This window comes from Lycorma delicatula, chromosome 3 (genome assembly GCF_047948215.1).
Source record: "Lycorma delicatula isolate Av1 chromosome 3, ASM4794821v1, whole genome shotgun sequence".
Classification (NCBI taxonomy): Eukaryota; Metazoa; Arthropoda; class Insecta; order Hemiptera; family Fulgoridae; genus Lycorma; species Lycorma delicatula.
The window spans coordinates 136983618-137001159 of record NC_134457.1 but is presented as its reverse complement, the minus strand read 5'-3'; the positions used below and the strand labels follow the sequence as shown (position 1 = coordinate 137001159).

The window sequence follows — 17542 nt, the reverse complement described above, 5'->3', positions numbered from 1 at the left end:
TATTCTTAAAATGCTAGCGAATGCGCTGATGAATGGGAATTTGTTTTTGAAAAATAAAATTTTGCTATGGTTTAACTTGCATTCTTTGGAAGGTTAAGGTATAGTCTTTGTTTTTTTCGAATTATGTTTTCAATTTATAAATTGCGGGTTTTATATAATTATGTTTAAAATAGAAAATAAGGGCGCATGGTTTATTCACAGGTTATACGAGTACAAACCAGATATTCGTACCGGTGCATATGTGTATTTTTTTATGCCTGTATATGTCCTTTAAAAGTAATTTTTAAGGGTTTACATGCATGCACTCCGCGAAATATTACTACATTATCATAGTCAATCTAAGGCGTATTTTATCGCTTTAATTGTTTACTTAATAACGTACTGTATTTTAAACAGAAAGTCTTTGTTACTTGCACAACGTTAATTTTCTCTTGAATAATTAAAATGAAGGTCGCATTACACCCGGTTAGCAATGTTAATAATTTGTTAAACTTGCAAATTTTTTTATTACATACTCTGTATTTATGTTGCACTCAAGAATGTGACGTATGATTGTATTTGTTTTCTTACTCGGACGTATGGTTGTATTTGGTTTCATATTTTCTTGACTTACAGAAAAAAATTATAGTTCGTAATACTGTACTATTGTTTCTTTAAACGGTTGGTTGGTGTTGTGTAATAATTTTATATTCAATGTTACTCGGAGGTCTTTTGTGTCTATTATTTTCGAAAATTGTGTTTTAAATTAATGTATTCGCATGAAGTAATAAAAATTGAACATCTATGTATTGATTCATATGACTTTTGAGTTTTCTCACTCCCTCTCTCTCTCTCTTTATCTCCCTACATACTTATAGGGAGGGCAAACTGATTCCTGATTCTGAGTCAACTTATTAAAATGTTATAATTTATATTTAATTTGAATCGAGTTATACATTTTCTATTTACTTATTTAATATTATGATATTTCGTGGAAAATCGCTTTGTTTTCTTTTCTTAAGAAATTTAGTAGCCTACTTCGATCGGATAAGTTAGTATCTTTAAAATATTCCTTAAAACTTGTTATTTACGATGTTTAGAACAATGATAAAAATAATCAAGTATAGGTCATTTGTTAATCGTTTGAAAATTTAAACTATTGTGAGTTTTTCTGATTTAAGGTAAGGTTGGTTAATAAATTATATTATTTCTATTGTTAGTTGTGTAATCAGTAATAAAATATAACAAGGAGTTATATCAGTTTTTTATTCGGTATTGTTTTTGTGATGCTTTTTTTTAATATGTGACCATGTTATTGCACAAAAATAAGAACCATTCTTTACCGATTAAGGAATTTCGGATTTTAGACTAATCGAGGATAATTTTTTTAAACCTTTTACTTGTTTCGGTTATGGAAAGTTATTATGTATGTTGTATTTTATTATTCTTCATTAAATTTGATTGAGAACTACTTTTGATTTTCAGTCCTTTTGCAGTTGAAATGGAATAATTTGTCAGAAAATGATAAATTTAAAAATATAAGTGCCATTTGAATGTAATGATCAGTTTAAAAAAATCAAATTGGATCGTCTATTTTCTTTGTATTTGCTAGAATTTATATAGTTACCTAACATTTAACAATATTTAATATTTCTGCTATGATTATCATAATTGGTGCGAGTTGTTATTTTTCCTTCCTAGAATTGTTACTCTTAGTTGACCTAATTCGGATTACCTGCATTCTCAAAAATACTTTTGACATTGAGTCTTCCTGTGTTGGAATCGTCGAATAGGTAGCGATTTCAAGCTCCTCCCACTCCCTATTCATATTGTCATGGCCCTTCTGGTTTGTCCCTCCCGCTTTAACGGTAATACTATTCCTTAAAACTAATGCTTCTGAACTTTATTATAGCGATTTAAAATCTTGAAATATTACATCTGAGATTGAGTGTTTATTTATTTTCCTGTCCTCAGCTAAAGATAAAAGTACAGGAGATAATTAATGAACAAATAAACACTCAATCCGATGTAATATTTAAATATTTTAATTGTTAAAATAAAGAATCAGAAGGATTAGTTTCAAGGAACTGTATAATCGTTAAAGCGGGAGGGTCAAAGCCAGAAGAGGTCATTAGGGATAGGGTGGGAGGAGCTTAAAATCGCTACTCGACCATTCCAAACTGGAAGACTCAGTGTTAATTGTGAGAATGGAGGTACTCCGAAACGCGTCAACTAAGGGATGTTAGAGTGACATTGCTAGGAAGGGCAGAAGGTAACACTCAAATCAGTTGTTAATATTGATTGTTGTTATTAGTGTCGATAAAATCTTCTGATATATCATTGATTTGTATGTTTTTGTGATTTAATTGGAAAAAAAGTAGTGGGGTGCATACATATACAATTGTATGATACATATACAATTGAATGGTCATCTTAAGTGATAAAAGAAAAACTTAAGTTCAGTTTTTTCTTCTGGTTTAATGCTGTTTTCCATTGCTCTCTATTCCGTGCTTATTATTTAATTTCACCTTATTTGTAGCGTAATACATCTTCAGTAATCTGTTGTATGCATTCTGATCTTTATTTCTTCATCGTATGGAGTAACTAATTTTCAATTTTTTCTTATAACATATCATTTCAGAATTATTATTTTTTATTCTGGATTTCCTGTTGACTATTTATGACCGTTTTGAGTTCTACTCTTCGTACAAATATCTTTAATAATTTCCTTTTACTGTGACTATTTTGTTGATGTTTTGCAAATTTCTATTTTGTTTTTCTGAAAGCTCTTCTTCCTCGACCTAATTTGTATTTTATATATTCCTTACAATAGGCACGTTTTATAATCTTATTACTCTTGACAATACAATTTTTTACCGCTATATTATTTTACCCGTTACATTTAAAAACTTATATTTTTTTTTTTAGCCAAATTGAATTTATTTCCTAATAGTAAATCCGTACTGTTAAATGTTTCTTTCCACTGTGTTTTTAATTTTTTCATTTTAAATGTGTGCATAGAAAAAAATATTAAAGAGCAGAGTATACTCCGCTCTTTAATATTTTCCGTATGTCTTATTTCCTTTTCAATAAAAAAAACTGAATAACAACTTCAGTAAATCACACACTTTTTTGTTACGTCAACAAAAAAAAGGCTATAGCTTCCCTAACAACGGAAAACCGGATGCTAATGATGTATCCTAGTTATGAAATAATATATATAAATAAATTAAATCGAAACATTAAGATTTTTTATTTATTTTGAGTAATTATTGAAAATTGTGAAATTCTTTGTTTCTAATTATACGATTATGTTTTGTAATTGAATTGGAAAAAATAATGTTTTTTTCTTGAAGGTTGTACTTTTTTTAAGTGGTACTTTATTTTGAGTAATTTTCTAGTTTAATGGACTCCAACAGTGTACAGCATTAATTGATAGTGAAATTAATGAATCTTCAGGTATGAACGAATTTAAACTTAAGATTCATTGATCGAAAAATTCAAAAATATATTAACCAAATTTTGAATTTTAGCAGCTGCTTTCTTTTTGAAGTAGAACTATTACTACTTACGTTTCAGAACCGATTTAATATGTAAATATTTAATGAGTAATTATTATTAACGAAAAATAAACCCTGATATAGTAGTTAAAGGTCAAAGATTTGTACTCTGGTTATGTTTATTTATCCGTAATTAGGAGTATCACATAAGGAGCTGTTAATATTGTGTATTGTGATGTGCCTAATATAGCAGTTGTCCCCTTTTAACGAATTGTTAATGGGACCGATGAAACGTTTTTTTTTTTAACCGTACTCACGTAACTTATATGTTTTCTTATTACCAATTAATGTGATAATATGTTGTTGAATAGCGAGCTGAGAGTTCGTAATAGTGTAATGATCGATACTGATTTAAACGGGGGATAGTTGTTGAACGTGTGGCCTTATTTGTATTCGGATTTTGAACGCTACATTTTTCTTAGGTTTTTAACGAAAATTGTAATACTGTAAAAGTTTAATTTAATCTTTTGTACTTTTTTTTATATAGATTTATATTTATAAGATTTCAGTTTAAACAAAAAATGAAAATTAAATCGATATTAAAAAAATGCTTAATAAAATATAAAATGTCTATTTAACATTTTCGTTTGACTGCAAATTTAATAATGTAATAGTTAATCGTTTTATTTAATGTTTAATATATCAAAGTCTTAATTTGCGATTTAAATACTAAATAAACAATCAAATATTGTCGAAGAAACTTAATAGACGATTGAATGAAATCGAGCGGGCATATTTATTTTAATTATCAGTTTTACTCATTTGATCCTTTATGCGGAGTATTCTTTTTTTAAAAATAAAAGAAAATAACAGTTCTGTATCTTTTATTGTTATGCGTTTTCAGATCATCGGGCGTAGCCTAAAGGGAGAAACTGATTGCGGTGATTAAATTAAACGTAATATTGTGCGTGTGTTATCCTGTGTTTTCTTTGTTGAAATAAAATTGGAGACGGTGGAATTGTTATTTGGTGATATGAAGTTACAACTTATAGTCGTGGAAACTGGAGAAAAATGGAGAAGAGCATTAATAAGGTGAGATCATTTAATCTCCAGCTGATGATGACGATACCGTATTGTGCCTTATAATAGTTTATCTTATTATGTTGCTTTTGCATAATTATTTAGATTATATATAATTTTTTATAGTCGGTTCTTGAACAGACAATGAACCGAAATTATTCTTATATTACTATTATATAATGTCCTTATTCTACTTTTATACACATATACACTTAATGCTAAAACGCACATTTATTCATAATTTTTAAAAATAATTTAATTAAAAAGAATAAAGATATTATTTCTGTGAAAAGCAGATTTCTCATTCTGCTATTATTAAAAGTGAAATAAAAAATAAAACACTTTTTACCTCAAGCTTTTTTTTTATCTGTTAATTGATATTATTTCATATACGTAATGTATTAACATATATATATATATATATATATATATATAGAGCTTTACTTTTTTCAACATATTGCAATCGCTTTTATTTTTTTGTCTCTTTAAAAGCATGATATTGTAATTGTAATTATTTAGTTTCACCTAAGTAAATTCAACAAGGAACACTTTATTTTTTACTAATAAGTAGAAACTATAACTTAAAACCCATCGAAAAAATGTTTTTACATTTTTAAGAAAAGGGTGTAATAAGCTTTAATAATTACATAAATAAATAACGTTAGTTATATAAAATACATATATATGTTTAAGTCTTAATACTGAATCGTTTAATTGTATGGCTGTGATTTTTTTATTTGCAGTAAATGTTACCAAATTTGTTAGATAGATGATCATCACTGGCAAGTTATAATGTTTAAAACTACTGTGTTCAGCGTCTTGAGAAAAAAAAATCTGGTACAATATAGGTTGTTTCGAAAATTATGCGTCATAATCTGGTGTTAATGATTATTAAATAAAAATCCCTTAAACCGTAAATCAAAATATTTATATTGTGTCATATTGTAATATTTTGATGTTACTAAACAAAACGAAGTAAGGGAACATTTGTGGATTTGTTTGCATTATTAGTTGGTCTTAAAAAAGTTGTAGAGTCGAGCTTTTACTGCCAATAATCTATCGGATTATCTTTTGATTTTATTATTAAGTAGACATTTCCAAAATGTTTGCAGTAAATAAAATCTTTATTTGCTATTTAAAATATAGAGTTATCGAAAAAGGTTACAACGATTTTTTTAAATTGCTCACAAACTACTAGAGATAATCAAACAAATGTTTTTTTTTAACATTCACCAGCTCGAAAAGTTTTTTTATATACCTTAAATATTTCATTATGAGCTCCGTTGGTTGCTCCGCTCTGCAAACACCAAACCGATGATCGACTTCTGCCCGGGTCCGCTGGATCATCGCAGGCGTAACTGTAACAATAGCATTGGAGATCCGTTGTCTTAAATGTTTTGTCATAATTGTAGGATATGGGGATCTCAGCAACCCAGTGAAATTACTGAGTATGTCAGACATCCCCCCCCCAAAAAAAAAAATAAACTTGTGATGCGGTTTCATCCATCCGATCGTGAGATCCATTCTTTTTTCACGAGTCTACTATCACAGGAAATGTTTATTTAGATATGCTACGACTATTTGTTTTCCCGCAAGATGACCAAATTAAAAAAGAAACTAACGTTGCTGTAATGCCTCAACAAGACGGTGCGCCCCCACACTTTAGCCTAGACGTTTGACGCACTCTCAATAAAAGATTTTCTATTCGTTGAATCGATAGGGCCGGTTCTATGATTTGGCCTCCGAGAAGCCCAGATTTTACACCCCTAAACGTTTTTAAATGGGGCTACGTTAAAAACTTTGTCTACAGTGAAGAAATCAGAGAAGTACAACATTTAAGACAACGAATCACCGCTGCTATTGCTATAGTTACGCCTGCGATGATCCAGCGGGCCTGGGCAGAAGTTTGCAAAGCGACCAACGGAGCTGGTATTGAAACATTCTAAGGTATATAACAATTTTTTTTTTTTTTAGTTGATGAATGTTTAAAAAAAATACTCGTTTGATTGATTACCTGTAGTAGTTTCTGAGATACGATTTTTTTAAATTGCTGCAACCTTTTTCGATTTTTTTTTTTAAACTGTGACTTAAATGAAGTCATTAAACATTAGCAATGTAATTTATAATAATAATGGCACAGGTTGTGCAATAGAATATTTTTAAAATAAATTCAGTAATATTTTCTACATTCAAAAGCGGAGTAATTTAAATTATGTGTACATAATTAATTAAAACGTGGTGTTTTTGATGATAAGAATAAGTACCGAATAGTACTTATACTATTGTATTTAGACACTATATACAAAGCACTCACTGTGTTGTAATTTTTTTTTTATCCTTACTTCCCCGGGCCGGGTATCCAATCAAGTATGCGCAGCCCGGGAAGGTGTCCTTTAAACTCAAAGGAGGCCTCCTCACCCGCCGGCTGTACGTCCGGCACGGCAGGTCAGCCCCCCCCCGGTTGGATCTTTTGTTTTAATGTGCCTGCCTCAAGCCCCCTCTAGAGAGAACCAGGCCCGACAAAGCCGTCCCTAGCCCCCGCCGAGGGAACCGGGTCTCGGTCTTTTCATTACCCAGTTATGATCCCCAAACGAAGGAATGATCTTCTCCTCATAGCTGCTTGCCTTAACGAAAATTTAAACTACTAAGTTACCACGGGGCCTCAATGGCCTCTTAAAAGGGCTACATCATCTTTAGCCTTTAGCACTATCTTGGCAAACTCCTCCATTTTGTTCCAATTGTCAGCGGATCGCAGGAGAAAAAGAAACAGATTCTCCGGATTTAATTCTTACAGCCCTGCACGTCGTCTATGTATAGTCCATCTATTACAGTGGAACAGAGTATGTTCGGCAGTATCCGAATCCTGGTAGAACATGCAAATAGGTGCTGGTCTTCTACCGAATCGATGTAAATAATATTCGAAACTACCATGCCCAGAAAGTATTTGAGTAAGATAATAATCAACCTCTCCATGTCCTCTATCAAGTCATATGCCCAACTCGGGTATCAATCTCCTGGTCCAGGTAGCTTTAGTGGAAAGATTCCATCTGTCCTGCCATATGCGCCTAATGTTGGCTTGAGCTTCTTGTTTTGGCATGCCACGATACCTAAGTGATCGCTCTTTAACTAAGAGATCGATAGGGGGAACCGATGATAATACACAAGCCGCATCGTAAGAGATGGTGCGGTATGCAGACGTGATGTTTACAAGAGCTTGCCTATGCAGAGTTCTAATTCTTACGACATTTCTTGCAACACAAAGTGCTTTTTTCCAGTGCTTTTATTATTGTATGCTGCAACTATAAATACAGAGGTTAGAGTTGAGGCAATGACCTGCCGCCTAGATGCTCGTGGAGCTTCATGTCCAGCCAACAATCTTGTTAAGGCCTTTGCGGTATTCTCGACCTCTTTACATTTCTGTGCGAGATGAGGACTAAACTTTAGAGCTGGGTCTATAATGACACCATGATATTTTGTTACTGCCACACGGTCTAGTCTGCGATCGCCCACGCAGAGATTTAGGTCTCTGAGTCGCCTTCTTCCAGCCAGAAAAATATAGTGACATTTATCTAAAGACAAAGATAGTTCTCGGTCCGAGAGCCATTTATTAACAAATGTTAGCACTTTATTACCGGTAACTTCAAGGTCACGTTCAGTTTTGGCTTCAATTCATATAGCCAAATCATCGGCATAAGCAAATATTTCCGAGCCTTCAGGTAATCTCAGTCTGAGTATTCCATCAATTACTATTAGCCAAAGCAAGGGGCCTAACACAGACCCCTGCGGCACTCCTCCATGAAGCTGATATCTAAATTTACCTTCGAGCGCCTCGACCGAAGTCCACCTATCAGTCAGATATTCTCGTACTTGTCTTTTGATATAGGAACTAATCTGTTTGTCCGTGAGAGCTGCCATAATCGTATCCCACCGGACCGATCCAAAGCCATTTTTGATGTCCTACAGAATAAGCAACGGAATTCTTCTGGTACGCCACGTACCAGATCTGACAGACAATACCCAATTGGTAATTTTTTCCAGAGCTTGCAGCGTGGATCTATGTTTCCTGAATCCAAATTGGTTATCATGAAGCCCGTCTTTGGACTGTAATTCTTGGATAAGTCTGTTCGCTACCAAGCGTTCGGCAACCTTTCCCATATTATTGATGAGCCTCAACGGCTGATAGCTAATGATTTCTTGATTGCCGGACTTTTTGGCAGGAAAACAGTCCGTGGCTCCTTCCAGCATGCGGGGAAAGTCTTGTTTTGTACTCCATAATTGGCCACGTCAGTGATTTCCCAGGGGATTATCTTCATTAATCCTTTGAGGAGGACAGCCGGGATTCCATCCGGACCCGGACTTTTTTTATCCTTCAGACCAGAAACGGCAACAGCGACCTCGTTTTGTGTAAAGCGTTTAGCTTCACAGTCTATTATGTCCGTATGTCCCTCGTCTTGAACAGGGAAGATGCAGTCTGGCCGTTTCTGTAACTAGGACAGGCAAGCGGCATCCTAGTCTCTTCATTACTATTTTGTATGCCCGTCCCCACGGGTCTGAATCCAAGTCAACACAGTTGTAATCTGTTTGCCACGAAATAATTTTATTCTAGATAGTGAGGTGATATTCATATAAACATGTTCCTTACTCCTAACAGCCGGTTAGTCCCTTTTTTAATATTACATTTTGCAGCCTGTCTCTATTGAAGCGACACGCTCTCACTACAAGGATTTCGGATATTTCTTGCGCTGAACGTAGTTCGAATTAAATATTTGAACAAATATCAATATAGCTTGTATGATTTTCGATTATTTTGAAACGGTCAATTTTAAAGTTTTATTCGATTATATTGTTTATATTCTTTTAGTATTTTAATCGCTATTATTAATATTATTTTTGAAGACTGTAGAAAATAGTATTTCTATCTGTTTCCCGATTATTTACAAAGAAAAAACTTTTGATAGTTTTCATGCGCACAAAAATAAAGTTGTGTTGTCTACGTACATAAGAATTGAAATAGCAGCCGGTCGCTTACATTATTTGAAGAAGTACTTTACTATTCTGAATTATCCTGAAATTAAGTCTCTTTACGTATATTATTACTTTTTTAAATTTATTTTTGATGGAAGTGTAAATATTTTCTAAATAGTATTTTATGTTTTGTTTACAATTTGTTGCAAAACTAAAACGGAGCGACAAATAACCAAATTATATGTCACTTGAACATTTTCCTTATATTCTGATTGCGGATTGTATTCAAACGTAAACGTGTGACTAATTTTAATAAAAATTACAATTAGTTTAATTGACATCGGTTCCCCAGATTTCGATTTGTACACGAACCGATGTTAGTATCCATATCGAATTAAAAGTGTCCCTATTTTTTTATTTTTTATGAAATTTTCTTCTAAAATTTCAAGTATTTATTATTTATTTGACTAACAGTATTTTAAATTGTCTGAAAGAGATAGACTTAAATATGTGTTTTGTTGTTATTTTATATTTGTTATTTTCTAGTATTCTGGAAGTATAGATCTCCGACAATGTTTATTTCAGATTACGAACTTGATTTTAAGTTAACAAAATTAGCCAAATTCGTAAATATAATATTAATTTTTAAAAATTAAATTGCCAAATCAAGTTGTTAACTATCGCTTTGAATTATTATTATTAACGATTCATTTGTGGTAAAGAGACCGTATATTATACGATGAAACAGCAAAGTAGAATCACGTGATGATTGTACGGTGAATAAATGTTGTGTTTGTATATTTTAATGATAACGTGAGGTATGTTAGTCTGCGTAATAATTTCATTTAGGTTAATAGTTTGCGTGTTTAATATTTTCATTCGCAAAAGAATAATTGTGTTAATATTATTCGTATTTTATCATTTAATTCTTTTGAAGGAATTAACATTTGTGTCGTTAATCTATTTTCATTTACTCCAGTTTAGATTACGTTTATTATATAAGGTAAATCCTTGGCGGTTTGATGTCAATTACGAACATTATTGAAATGATAACGCCGTAAACATATCTTAAATTATTTACAGATTTAACTACTACTTTTACTTTCAGAAAGATTATTTTAAGAAAAATGAATTAATACGTAAAGCACCAGTTTAAATATGTAGCGATTTGTCTTGAAGTGTAGTTTATGAAGTTATCTATTTAAGATATCTACGAAGTTTTCCTTCGGGGTTAAGGTGTAAGTCTTAACAGCATCTGTGATATTTTTTTCCGACTTTTCGAAGAAAAGTACGGTATTAATTTTGTTCGAATTAAGGAAGTGGGGATTGAAAATGAATTTTTTTTACGAAAATACCATTTACTTAAATTGAGGTTTCCTTGTTTATTTATTGGCCTATGGATAAACATTTTTGGCTTGAAAATCTCTAAAATTACTAGAATCTGAAGTGTACATGTGAAAATTTGATGAAGATTGGTCGAGTCGTTCTTGAGTTAACGCTCAGTTTAAGGTCGAAAAAATTTGAACGGGGCAAGTTAGCAGCTTAGTTATGATGCTACAAGTTGATACATGGTCGTTTCTTTATCTGTGGTATCTGTCGTTAACTGCGCAAGAATTTTTTAATTAGTTTTTTTTAATGAAACTTTCATGTCCATGTAACTGGTTAAATCTAACTGACATATGCCAGTTTTAAAGTGATTTTTAGCTTCGTATATCATTTTTTCATATATTTTTCACAATTTTCATTTTTATTTTGAGTAAAAATGATAAAAGCTAGATAATAAATATATTTTTAATAAACCAAACTGACTATAATAGCGAAAGTTTTGATTTGCTGGTTTCCTTGTTTTCGGCATGCTAGACCGTTTTAGATTTAAATTTAGATATATCGTGATAAATTTGATTATTTTGACGTGATTTGAATTAAACCGTGAAAATTTATTATCTGGACCTTACTCGGATTGGTACAAAAGAAGGATTCCAGTATATTTATGATTTCCCTGTCGAGATGAAGCACTCTCTCTTTTAGCCAGGTAATTTTACTCTTATAATGTTATTCGACTGAACGCGGTTAAATGATTTTTTTTTTGGAAAAAAAGAGAAAATAAGAGAAAAATTTTTTCACTGTGAGAGTTATGACCCCAGTATTTTTTATGATGATTATTACCCAGATTTTAAACCGTGATCATTAGAAAAATATCATTCAAATTACGTCGAGATTGAATTAACCGTTCAGAAATTAAGAGGCAATCATAACTAGGGTAAAATGTTATTTTATACGTATAAATTTATTAGAAGCGAAATCTTGGATAGTTTGAGTTTCTTTTTTAACCAGAGATAGAAGATGGTCTATGAAATAATTTTTAGAGTATGACATAACATCTGTCATACTACCGCTGCTTTGAAAAATATATGCTTCGTTGAAATCCTCCTGGTCAAATCGGCAAGGTGTAGAAGCAATAGGGTAGATAGATAGAGACGACGTAGAACAGACTGGGTTGTTTTTTTTTTGTAGGGATTTCACAAATAATACTTATGGTTTGTGCAAAAGTAGATCATAAATTGATGTGTATTAGTTTACGCCGCAATAGTATACAGAGTACTTTTAACAGTTATGTTGAGTATCTCTGTTTTTAAAAAGTATTTTTTGTCATGTGCTATTCACAGACTAAAAAAAAAAATTAAAATAATGACGATTTCTGTCTGTATTTCCGTTCTGAAACTAATTTCGTACTAATAATTATACTTATAATTGTATTAATTGCTTATTTTTATAAAATGAACAATTTTTACCGTAATTATCTTTTATCGGACCGTTCGAAAAGGACTGATTGAAATAGCAAGTACATCAGGATGTTATAAAACGTTTTCTTTAGTGTGTTTTCTTAAGAGGAATTTTTGGATTTGATGGTTTCTTTCCTTAAAATATTACAAAAAAAATGTCGAATTTTGTGAGAGAAGTGTTTTTTTCTATAATGCAAACAATAAAAAATAAATTTACAAAATGTAATTTGCTGTATTCATTCTCAAGGAAGGTGAGATTATCCGAAAAAATAGAACGATGAGATCTGTTAAAATCTAGAATACTGATTAGGTTTGGAAATTAGGGTATCTTACATGTGATTTTTCAAGCAATAATAGTTTAACTCATAGTTTAAAAAAAAATTTAATTCAAAATTTTTTGCAATAGATTTTTGTATGTTTATGATTAATTAAAAAATATAATTTCAAATCGTTTGAATTAAAATGTCGTTCATTTTTTAAAGATATTTGATAAATGAATAAATTTGAATAATTAATTAATAAAAGGATCTTTATTTTCTTCAAGTTTTACGCCGTAATAATCGTATGCATACATTCATTTATATATTTTTCGTTCTTCCTATTCTTTTTTATAATAAAAGTTATATAAACCCGCAAAATTCACCAAGCAACCATCTTCTTCTCTCCACTTCACAATTTTGGCCTACCGTTAACACATGCGACTACCTCTGGCGAAGGGAATGGATTGCATTCTTCAATAACTAGGATCCCATCAGGCGCATTTCTGCTAGACCCAAAGGCACTAGCACCGACAGGCCTTCAGCGAACGGACTGAAAGGGAATCGTGCCTGGAGAAAGACGTAAATACATTGCTAGTTTCCGAAGGTTAGCCCAGGTAACGATATCAAATTGATCTTTTAGAACCGGAACATAATCTACAATTCCGTCCATAAATAAAGCAAATATATAACTGACATTAAACAAATATTCGCCCGATAATAAGAAAGAGTCGGCAAGAAGGGACTGATGTCCTCGTTCTGCGATTAATATGAGGATATGTATCTCTCCATATCTTTGCCATCCGTTACATTAATCAAACAGCACTACTGAGAGTTATATTAATTAACAGATATTTTGTTGATAATTGCTATTTTATTTATTTAATAACGGTTATCGATGCACTTTTTACACTAAATATACGGCTATTTTTATAATTAAATTATTTTAGGTTTTTTTTAACTTCGTTATGCAATTGGCTTCAGAAAAATATTAGGTACTCAAGTCGAAACTTTTTTTAATATATTCGAGCCTTATTGTACATCTAATGGGCAGATTTCGATTATTCATTCTTATTTTGTAGAGAAAGTTCCTTCTACGAACTTCCTGTTGTAGATTCCTACTGAAGTTCGTGTTGTAAATTTTCCAAACGACTGACGTATTAGATTTTTTTAAATAAAAAATCTTATTATTTACATAGATGATTTGAAGATATTTCTTATCGTATTTTAGTAGATAGCTTGAAATCATCTTAGAATAAAAATTAAAAAAAAAAAAATTAAAAAAATTAAAGTAACAAATTATACATATTCCAATGAGAATCTTAGCTCATGCTTTATAGCAGTGTTGTTATGCCGTTTTTCTACATTCCTTTTCTTACTTTTATCAAGGCCTCACAGTTTTTTCGTCGTTGTTTTTCATACAACGGCCTTATAGGGAAAGCGGGTTTTTGAAGCCTTCCAATTTCTTTTTTCTTTGGTTTTTTTTTTAGTAGGTTATTTTGAAAATTATTTAACTTATGTTCATTTTTTATTATTGATTTGCTGTACCATATTTTCAACAGGAGTTTTATTGTTAAGAGCTATCTGCTTCTGAATTTACATATTTTGTTTTTATTTGAAGATAATAATTTGTGTTAAAACAGTTACAATAATTCGCATCACACTAAATCAGAAAAAAAACAAAAATGTATCGGGTCTTAATAACATAAGATTATATATTTGTAAATTTTAATAAATCTCAACATTTTTTGTGTTTTTTAATTTTTATAAAATTATTTTACCTTTAATAGTCGTTTATTGATTAAGAATTTATATTATTATTTCCAAGCTGAAAACTGAGATGTCTTAACGTAAAATTTAAAAAAGTAAAAAAAATATATTTTACGCTATCATTTGATAATCTGTTGAAATTAGTTTTTATAATATTGTAAATAACATTATTTTACTTCTATTTTTAAGTAAATAAACTAGAATCTTGTATTTGATCAGCTGTTGCGGACATTTTCATTCATTCATTCATTCATTGTCCCGGTAAAATGTAGACCGGAGGATGGGGTACTTACGTCAGAGAATTGTGATCGATAACAAGTCCCGTTTCATTGCTAAAATTTCAGTCATCGCATTCAAACAAATACTACGTGTTTAAGTTGTTCATCGCTGTTTGTACTTAACATTCTAAAAACGATTGCCTCTTTACGTATTTATAAATAAATTTCGTTTACATCTTGTAAAGCTATAGATCGATTTTGAGAACCTTCACTTGTAATTATACCTGGATCCTCACTTTTTGTAAAATGAATTGCAAATTTAATTTTGATTTGCGAAATATAATCGTAAGCATTTGTTGTAATTTGCAACGATTAAAAATAATATAATTCGTTATTTACATATCGTTCTTTATTATTAATCAAGCCAAAGTTTGACTAAATTTATTTTGAAAATTTTTGAAAATAAGTTTAAGTTTACTCATTTAGTATTTTTACAACATAAATTTGAGAAGTTTAGTTTTTTTCGGAATATGTTCTAATCGTGCTTTTATCCTAGTAGTAATTATTTACTTTAAATAATAAAATTAAATTGAAAACATTGAGTTTTATATTAGTATTTTATCCAACTAACGATGATTTCCAAATTTACCCGTTGTTGTAAATAGAGATGACTCGGGCCGCAATTTATTTTACAAATTTTTTGTTTTATTTTTTTGATAAAACTCGCCTTTGCGTGAAAAATTCTTGGAACAGTGTAAAAATTTGATATAAAAATTTGTTTCTATTTTATTTTATAATAAATACTATATTTGAAAGATACCTTCACTGATTATTTAGCTTTTCTGTTACAGTTTGATTTTTTAGTGACCTTAAATTAGTTTTCCAAGTTTTCATCTTTCTCTTGTGACTTCTATTTAAAATAGATAAAATCGTGGAATACTTTATTGTGAAAGTAAATTCCATACATATTTTATTTGAGGAAGAGCTTGAAATTTTCTAGTATGAATCTTAACTTATGTACTGTTCTCCGCCGTTTTGTCATTTCGAGTATTAAAAATTCTTTTGATTACTCTGCTGTAGATTATGTTAAATCTATATTAAATTTCTTTCATTTCTAGTCGATTACTATATTACTTTCTAGCCGTATACACATATATAAAATTAATCAAATGTTTTGAAAATTAAACCCTGTAGTTTAAATATTCAGTGTATGTATAATAAATAATAATTATTAGCTCACCTGTATTTTTTATTTATTTACTGTTAGTAATAAGTTACCTTCATACCGTATCATAAACCCGAACGTTTTCGAAGGTTACTGCTCTACATCATCAGAGGTAATAAAAAAATTAAAATTAAAAAATTATCGCTTTTTTTAAATTGAATCGAATATTCAGTTAAATAGTTGAAAAGCACAGTAATTGATTTTTCTTGATTAAGGATGCTTTCACGTATAAATGGTTTCCGGCTCTGACAAGCTTGAAATGACTATTCATTAGCTTATTTGTACCTGTTCATAGAGAAAGCTGATTTAGCCGCGCAAACGCGTGTAATAATTAAGATCAGCAACAATAAAATTTATCGCGTTTATTATTTATACAAGCAAACGCTTATTCGTCAATCGTGGTTACTGAGGTTAGTTTCACTGCACGTAAATACCGTCAGCTTTGAACTACAAATAAGTTTGCTTGTATCCTTTTCTGTAATCGATTTTTTGAAGTTTTCAGTGAACTTCTTGATCGATAACAGTCAGTTGCAACTCGATTACTAGCGGCTTGGCGCGTTGCCAGCCAGCTCTAGAAACCATCTTAGTATATGAACGCCCCCTAAGGTTGGAATCTGTAAAAATATGCTTTCCATTGAGAAATGATCTCTTTCCCATTTAATAGGTTTAGAAAAATTGAGTAAAAAAATTATGGTTCTCAAGGTGAACCTGTGTAATTAAATTTTAATGCATCGATTGCTTATATTTTTTAACGAAACCGATGTTGTTACGTGTTAAATTATAAGTTTTGATGTTTTTATTTCATTGTAAAAAGAATTACGACTGTCGTGATTTTTGTTTGGTTTTTTATGACACTTGATACCGGGAATACAAGCTCACCACTATTTTACCGTTATTGGTAGTCATTTTTTTTTCTAATCGAGAATTGAAACTTTTTCAATTTTTGTAATGTATTTCTAGGCATAATCGTATCATGGAGAAATTACTACTGTCGTGAAATTATCTATCTTTTTAAAGATGTAATTTTTATTTCTATGTATTCAACCCTTTCTATGTTTTCAACCCTTCCAAAAAGAGTGAAAAAATTGAATTTTGTAAAAAAACCTTAAAATGGCGTAAGGTTTCAATGAACCATATCTTTATAGTATTCTCTGCCCAATCTACGTACAGTAAATTGACAACCATTTATTATCACCTTTTTGTCGCAACTACATTACTTACTTTTTATACTCTTTTTAAAGTCTTTTATGCTATTTCGTTGATCATCAACAAAGTTATCATCATCTTACACGCCTTTCTTTTGAATAATTTTCATCAATCGGCTACATTTTACGTTTTTCTGTAACTGTTTTAAATTAGAGTTGCAATAATATAATTAACAAGTTGATTTATACTTGCTTATTTTTAAATGTATTTGTTTTGGTTTAATGATTTTTTTTTTATTTTATAGTAATTTCTAAATAAAATTCCTAGTCTCATAATCAACCTTTTATATCTACATTCCATATAAATCAAATACTCGTACTATTCAGCGATGCAACAGATGTCTGTTGATGCAACACATGTTCTTCATGAATTGACTTAATAAAAACTAATATTTTCCATCGTTAAAAAATTAGTTTGGAATTTATTTTAGTAAACGCGACGTAAAAAATTATAATATTATATTTATTTACGGAAATAAAATGTTTTTTTCTGTTATTTCGTGTCGTTACTATGAGTATAAGATTCCATTCACAATCTAAACAGTTTATATAACTGAATT

The 17542-nt window shown here is 30.5% G+C and overlaps 1 protein-coding gene across 6 annotated transcripts in view; it reads left to right on the top strand.

Moving 5' to 3' along the window:
* The window catches only part of LOC142322036 (phosphatidylcholine:ceramide cholinephosphotransferase 2-like), a 294648-nt gene that overhangs the window by 208204 nt on the left and 68902 nt on the right, over nt 1–17542 (top strand). For 3 of the 6 annotated variants that reach the window (XM_075360637.1, XM_075360636.1, XM_075360639.1), the window contains one exon: nt 4384–4571. The exons of the other annotated variants lie outside the window; for them this stretch is intronic. In XM_075360637.1, coding sequence (XP_075216752.1) covers nt 4513–4571 — 59 coding nt within the window. In that variant the 5' untranslated portion in view covers nt 4384–4512. The remainder of the gene's footprint in view (nt 1–4383; nt 4572–17542) is intronic. 6 annotated transcript variants of the gene reach the window in all.